Source organism: Myotis davidii, unplaced genomic scaffold, assembly GCF_000327345.1.
Source record: "Myotis davidii unplaced genomic scaffold, ASM32734v1 scaffold358, whole genome shotgun sequence".
Taxonomy (NCBI): Eukaryota; Metazoa; Chordata; class Mammalia; order Chiroptera; family Vespertilionidae; genus Myotis; species Myotis davidii.
Window position 1 is genome coordinate 88,178 of NW_006290768.1, and position 7,075 is coordinate 95,252.

Consider the following 7,075-nt stretch of genomic DNA (forward strand, 5'->3'; position numbering starts at 1 on the left):
GTGTGTGTGAGTGTGTGTGTGTGTGTGTGTGTGTGAGTGTGTGTGTGTGTGTGTGTGAGTGTGTGTGAGTGTGTGTGTGTGTGAGTGTGTGAGTGAGTGTGTGAGCGTGTGTGTGTGAGTGTGTGTGTGTGTGAGTGTGTTTGTGTGTGTGGATATTCTCTTCATGGGTGAGAGAGAGAGAGAGAAACATCGATCGGTTGCCTCAACCGGGGGTAGGGTGAGAACCTGCAACCCAGGCACATGCCCTTGGCCTGGAACCCAACCCACGACCCTTCGGTGCCCAGGTGGTCGCTCCAGCCCCACCAGCCAGGGCTCCAGGTCCCCCGATGCTCAGGCATGTCCTCCCTCTCCCGGTGTCGGTCTGAGCGCTCCGCCCCGCCCCGCCGCTCCCCGCCGCTCACGGGGTCCCCCTCTGCCCTCTCTGTCCGGCAGTGAACTTCCCCAAGGTCCTCCAGTGCCTGAACATCACCGTGCTGAACCACGAACGGTGCCAGCAGGCCTACCCGCACCAGATAGACAACACCATGTTCTGCGCCGGCGACGAGGCGGGCAGAGACTCCTGCCAGGTAAGAGCCGGACGTCCGTTCGCTCAGCGGGTCCACGCAGAGTGCCACCTGTGGGGCCTGGGACCCGGATCCCCTGAGCAGCCAGCCACGACCAAATCCGCCAGGACCCCGGTTCTCACCGCCCATCGGAATATAACGGTGTGAGGCATGCCTGTAATTTTAAGTTTTCCATTTTTAAAATATTTTTTTAAAATACATTTTTAAAATATATTTTTATTGATTTCACAGAGGAAGGGAGGGCGAGGGAGAGATAGAAACAGCAATGATGAGAGAGAATCATTGATTGGCTGCCTCTTGCATGCCCCCCACTGGGGATGGAGCCTGCAACACAGGCATGTGCCCTTGACTGGAATCAAACCGGGGACCCTTCAGTCCGCAGGCCAGCGTTCTAGCCACTGAGCCAAACCAGCTAGGGCTAGCAACATTTTTTTAAAGTAAAAAAAAATTAGGTGAAATTAACTATCTTAATAATATGTTATATTTAACCCAATGTGTCTTAATTAATTTCACAATCTCTATATATAAAAGCCTAAGTATAATTTTTTTTTAACCCTCACCTGAGGGAATGCTTTTATTGATTTTTAGAGAGAGAATAAGGGAGAGAGAGAAAGAGAGAAACATCCATTGGTTGCCTCTCATATGCCTCCCGACTGGGGATCGAACCTGCAACCTAGGTATGTGCCCACCACGTTTTGGTGTACAGGACAGTGCCCCAACCACCTGAGCCACCCAGCCAGGACAGCCAGTGCACACGAATTTCTACACTGACCGCAAAGGTGGGTTAGCCACGGTTCACACGCTCACCAGCCCCCGGTAGCGAGTGGCTCCTGTGTAAGACAGCACAGGTCTAGAGAGAGAGGTGAAGTCTGCTTTGTATGGTTGTGCACTGCACAAAGCATTCAGATCTCAAGGGGCACCCTTCCCGTGACCCACTTCACAGTGTAGCCTGTCTTTTAGGGCAAATTTCAAGCAGACGGCAGATAAGTGTCTTGTTCCCACAAAATTTGTAGCATGAAGGTTTTTCAACAAATGCTAGTAAGATGTCTTGAAGAAGGAAAACAGAAGCCCATGCTAGAAGAAGAATGTTAGCCCTGGCCGGTGTGGCTCAGTTGGTTGGGCATCATCCTGTGCACTGAAAGGTTGCCGGTTCAATTCCCAGTCAGGGCACATGCCCAGGTTGGGGGCTCGATCCCCCATAGGGGCCTCACAGGAGCAGCCAGTCGATGTTTGATATTTCTCTCTTTCCTCCTCCCATCCTCTCTAAAAAAAAAAGTCAATAAAATTATATATTTTAAAAAGAACGTTTAATTATAAGACTGATACCAAAGTTATTGAAAGGGCTAGAGGAGCAAAAAGGTTTTTAAAAATGGCCCAAGAAATGGCATACAGAGTCATTTCAGAGACTGGTAAGGGCTATACAGAGAATAAAACATAGCTCTATGATAGCAAGTGATGGGGGCAGCATTCACAATGGTGCTTGGGAGGGCCTCCTGGAAGAGGTGGCATATGAGCAGGGACTGAATGACACCAAGGAGCCAGCCTTGCGAAGGTTAAAGGGCGAGTAAAGCATGTGCAAAGGCCCTGGGGCAGAGAGGAGTTCAGCTGATTCAAAGAACAGAAAGAAGCCAGTGTGTTTGGGGACTGTGTCTGGGGGAATAACGGGGACCAAGTAGGAGTTGAGGCTGGAGAGATGGCTGGGGGGGGGGGGGGGGGGTCAGTGTCCAACAATATTTCTTGATCCCCAACACAGAGTTTCTCTGTGTTCTCATGGAAACTACATCTATTGCGGATGATCGACTTTAAAATTAAACGGATACAGCAATCGGGATCCTTCCCCTGTACTCAGGCCCCCAAGGGTTCTAGTGGAATGGACATTATCAAGCTCTTAACCACCGCCCCCCCCCGCCACTCCCCCCAATTTTACAAACCTCACCATTGCAGCAGCTTTCCAGGTCTCCAATTTCAGTTCTGTTCCCACTTAACAGTAGGAGCATGCACCTCTGCATAGAGGGGTGGGGGTGGGGGTGATCAGAAGAAAACACACCTAGTTTGAATGCCAGCCTTTTAGACCATTTTGGCCAAGCTTGGTGCCTTGTGTTTGGTTGGTTTGGTTTGGTTTGGTTTGGTTTTTTGAGGGGGGCAGGGTTTGTTTGGTTTGGTTTGGTTGTTTTGTTGGGGGTTTTGCAGACGACAAGTTGGCTTTTCATACCAGTGTGCGGGCTTGGCCACTCAAAGCAAGAAATAATAACAACAATATTAATAGGGATAATTTAATAATGGGAGCAGCTAATTGCCTAAGTGGCTCACTTAGTCAGCCTTTGTGCTCATTTAGCTTGTTATTATTGGCTCTCCTTTACAGACCGGGAGCCGCGGCTCAGCGCGCTTAACGAACTGCCGCTCCAAGGGAGCCCTACGGGGATGTTAAGCCAAAAACCATGAGACAAATTAAGCCGCCAGAGAGCTGAAACTTAGAGGTCAGGGGAGCGAAGCTCTTCCGCCTCGAAATGGTGTCTGCTGGCAGGAAAAGAGGCCAGACCATAGGCTTTCTTTGCATCGACGCCAGGCTCTGTGGACTCATTCATAACTTGTAAGCGCATCCATGAGAAAAGGCAGGGAAGAGTGGCGAGTATTATTACAGGAGGGTCATTTCAGCCTCGGCCACCCAAATGAGTCCAAGGGGGCAGGTCTGTCCGCAAAAGAGGCCCCAGACCTCAAGAAAGGTTTTAAAGAGTTTATTTGAGCCAGACCCCAGAGCAAAAATCTCAAAAGATTGAGACATTGGTCCAGGGGATGGTAGGCTGGTGGTTTATTTTATTACTAGAGGCCCGGTGCACGGATTTGTGCACCGGTGGGGGGTCCCTTGGCCTGGCCTGCGGGGATCGGGCCGAAACCAGCTCTCTGACATCCCCCGAGGGGTCCCAGATTGCAAGAGGGTGCAGGCCAGGCCGAGGGCCCCCACCGGTGCACGATTGGGGCCAGGGAGGGACTGCAGGAGGGCTCCAGGGCGTGTCTGGCCCATCTCGCCAGTCAGAGCATCTGCCCCCTGGTGATCAGTGCATGTAATAGCAACTGGTCAGATGGTCGGAGGGACAATTAGCATATTAGGCTTTTATATATATAGATGAGCATCAATGCAGAAGAGGTAAGGAAGGATGCATGATATCCATGGGTGGTGGGTGAAGGAGGCGGGAGAAACCAAAGGGGGGGGGCTGGGAGGTTCTCTAGGATTGGATGCAAAGTCACATGGGGAGATGTATGTTTCTTTTACATGTGGATGCAGGATAGTTAACCGTGAATATACATGGTTACCAAGCTATGCGGGTGAGAGCTAACAATGGGGAATGTTGGGGTCCCCTCCTCCCAGTACCCAAGCATTTATCCTGCAGCCCTGGAGAGGAGCTCGTCGGATAGTTAAGGTTTTGTTATTCCAGATGCACAAAACCCATGGACAGGGCTGGCTCAAGGTAAAGGGCAAACCTGTCGCATAGGATATGCCGTCCTGCATAACACACTCGATTAGCATTTTTCTTTTTTATGATCAGGACACCCTGTGTGGTTGGTTACTTTCAGTTGCTGAGCTCGCCAGACTCGCCAGGGAGCCCCCCCCCCTTTTTATTCACGGTTTTTAACGGGGGCGGGGGGGGGGATTCTGCACCGCCCAGGGGACCTATGGCAATGCCTGGAGATATTTTTGATTGTCAGGGGATTTAGGGGGGAGAGAAAGGAGGGGAACTGCTGGGTTCTAGTGGGTAGAGGCCGAGGATGCTGCTAAACCTCTTACCACACACGGGACAGCCTCTCACGGCGAGGAATTCCCAGGCCCCAGTGTCAACGGGCTGAGAAACTGTCTTCCAAGGACGGAGATTTGCCTCTCAGCAAAAGCGAAGGCTCAGTACAAGTAGCATTGGCGTCAGGGGAGGGTCAAGAGCGAGGAAGGGAGAGAAAGGAGTGTCCGGCTGGAGACACAGAGAGGAGAGACACAGTGAGAGATGCAACGGGAGAGACAGACAGTGGAGAGGGTGGGGTTGGGTCGAGAGGGACAGAAGACGGGTGTAGGGTGGACTGTTAACATTCTCTCTCTCTGTCTCTCTCTGCGTCCCTTCGTCTATCCACGTTTTCCCATCTCTGTGTCTCTCGATGCTCCGCCCCTCCCTCACCTGTGTCTCCCTCTCCCCACCTCCCCACGTCTCTGCTTCTCTCTGTGCCTCCCCTTCTCCCCGCAGGGTGATTCCGGGGGCCCCGTGGTCTGCAACGGCACCCTACAGGGCCTGGTGTCCTGGGGGGACGTCCCCTGTGCTCAACCCGACAAGCCCGGGGTCTACACCAACCTCTGCATGTTCACCAAGTGGATCCGGGACACCATACGGGCCAACTCATGAGTCATCCCAGGCCCCGGCGTGCAGGAGACCCCCACACCCTGCACGTCCTCACCGGTGCAGGGACCTGACACTCCTTCCAGACACCCCCCCCTACAGCTTCCCGAGGATGCTGAGCATGTAACGTCCAGCCCCCCGAGTTACCAGGGCCTCCCTCCCCTGACAGTGGACCGGTCCTATCTCTGCAGTTGGCTCCCGGGGGCGTGTCCTCCAAAGGCCAGAAATAAAGCGCCCAAGGAGAAGTGGACTCTGTGTGTGGTCTTCTCGCCCCGCACTCCCTGGACCCCGGGCAGGGCAGCCCCTCCCTACCACAGGGCTGCCTCTGGGAGGTTATTTCTGATGAAGACACGGGTCCACTCCAGCTGCTTCCCATGTTCTTCCCAATATTGAATGAGTGTCTGACCATCGGGTGCCGGGAACTGTCCCAGGGGCTGGGGACACCTCAATGGGCAAAACACAGAAAAACAATTCCTGCCCCTTGGAGCTCACGCTCCAGGCAAAGAAGGCAGAGAATCAGGAGACGGACAAACACATTAGATAGGATTGCGATTAAATGACCCGAATCAAATGAGAACGGGGCACAAGGAAAGAGAGGGAGGTTGTGGGGAGGGGGCTGTTTATATTAGACTAGAGGCCCAGTGCACGAAATCTGTGCACTGGGTCAGGGGAGGGTCCCTCAGCCCTGCCTGAGCCCTCTCACAGTCCAGGACCCCTCGGGGGATGTCCGACTGCCAGTTTAGGCCCGATGCCACAGGAGATCTGGCCTAAACCGGCAGTCAGACATTCCTCTCACAATCCAGGACCGCTGCCTCCTAACTGCTCGCCTGCCTGCCTGCCTCATTGCCCCTAACCACTTGTCTGGCTGCCTCATCACCCCTAGCTGCTCGCCTGCCTGCCTGATTGCCCCTAGCCACTTATCTGCCTGTCTGATCACCCCAACTGCTTGCCTGCCTGCCTGATCTCCCCTAACCACTCATCTGCCTGCCTGATTGCCCCTAACCACCTCTGCCTTGGCCCCCACTGCAGGAGTTTCGTCCGGAATGATGTCTGGGAGGTTGTTCAGCTGTCCGGTCTAATTAGCATATTATGCTTTTCTTATTATAGATGGTCATGTCCTAAACCCTCTAAACCCTGGAGCCTGTGAATACGTGACCATGTAGGGCAAAGGGACTTTGCGGGTGTGATTATGCGAAGGGTCTTCAGATAGAAGTATTGTCCTGGGTTCTCTGGGCGGGACCAAGGTACTCCCAGGGATCCTCAAAGGAGGGCATGGGGGTCAGAATGAGAGATTCGATGATGCTAAGAGCTGGTTTGGATGAAGGCAGAGCCGGGGCCTGGGAGTGCAGGCGGCAATGAACACCCCCCGCCTCCCCGCAACCCCGCCAGCGCCCCAGGGCCCCGGCTGCCTCCCAAAGTCTTGACTGTCGCCCACCTAGGCCCATGTGGGACGTCCGACCCTGAGAGCTGTACGAGAATAAACATGTGTTGTTTGAAGCCTCTAGCCGTGTGGTCACTTGTCATAGCAGCCCTGGGACCCTAGTGGGTGGCATTTGCTCTGAGACCTGCAGGGTGACACGTGACGACCCCCACTGGTTGTCTGGGGGCCTGGGGTTCCAGGCCCAGAGGAGGACAAGGGCAGAGGGTCAGAGGTGAGGACAGGCTGGGCATGTCCCTGTCAAAGGCAAACACAGAGACCGGCCTGAACAAACAAAACCAGTTTAGCTACGTTCTGCATGAAGAACTAGAAATGTGTTTGTCTAGAGATGGATTTACAGGAATATCACACATTTACATAAATAAAATCACACCGCAGCCCTGGCCGTGTGGCTCAGTTGGTTGGAGCATCATCCCACACACCCGAAAGGTGGCAGGTTCGATTCCCGAGATCAGGGCACGTTCCTAGGTTGTGGGTTTGATCCCCAGTTGGGGCACATACGGGAGGCAGCTGATGAATGTGTCTCTCTCACATCGATGTTTCTCCCTCTCTCCCTTTCTCTAAAAATTGATAAAACGTATCCTCAGGTGACGATTTAAATTTTAAAAAATCACACACATTTGGTCCGTTCAATATTCTATCTGTGTGGCTCCTCCAGGTTTTTGTCTATAGTTGAAAGACACCTCACCTCATCACTA

At 53.2% G+C, this 7,075-nt stretch overlaps 1 protein-coding gene across 1 annotated transcript in view; it reads left to right on the plus strand.

Annotated features, from left to right (window-relative positions):
• LOC102765026 (kallikrein-5) overlaps positions 1-5,184 on the plus strand; it is a 14,277-nt gene extending 9,093 nt beyond the window's left edge. Inside the window, exons 4-5 of the mRNA XM_006763854.2 lie at positions 433-566; positions 4,790-5,184. Coding sequence (XP_006763917.1) covers positions 433-566; positions 4,790-4,945 — 290 coding nt within the window. The 3' untranslated portion in view covers positions 4,946-5,184. The remainder of the gene's footprint in view (positions 1-432; positions 567-4,789) is intronic.
• Positions 5,185-7,075: the final 1,891 nt, after the last annotated feature.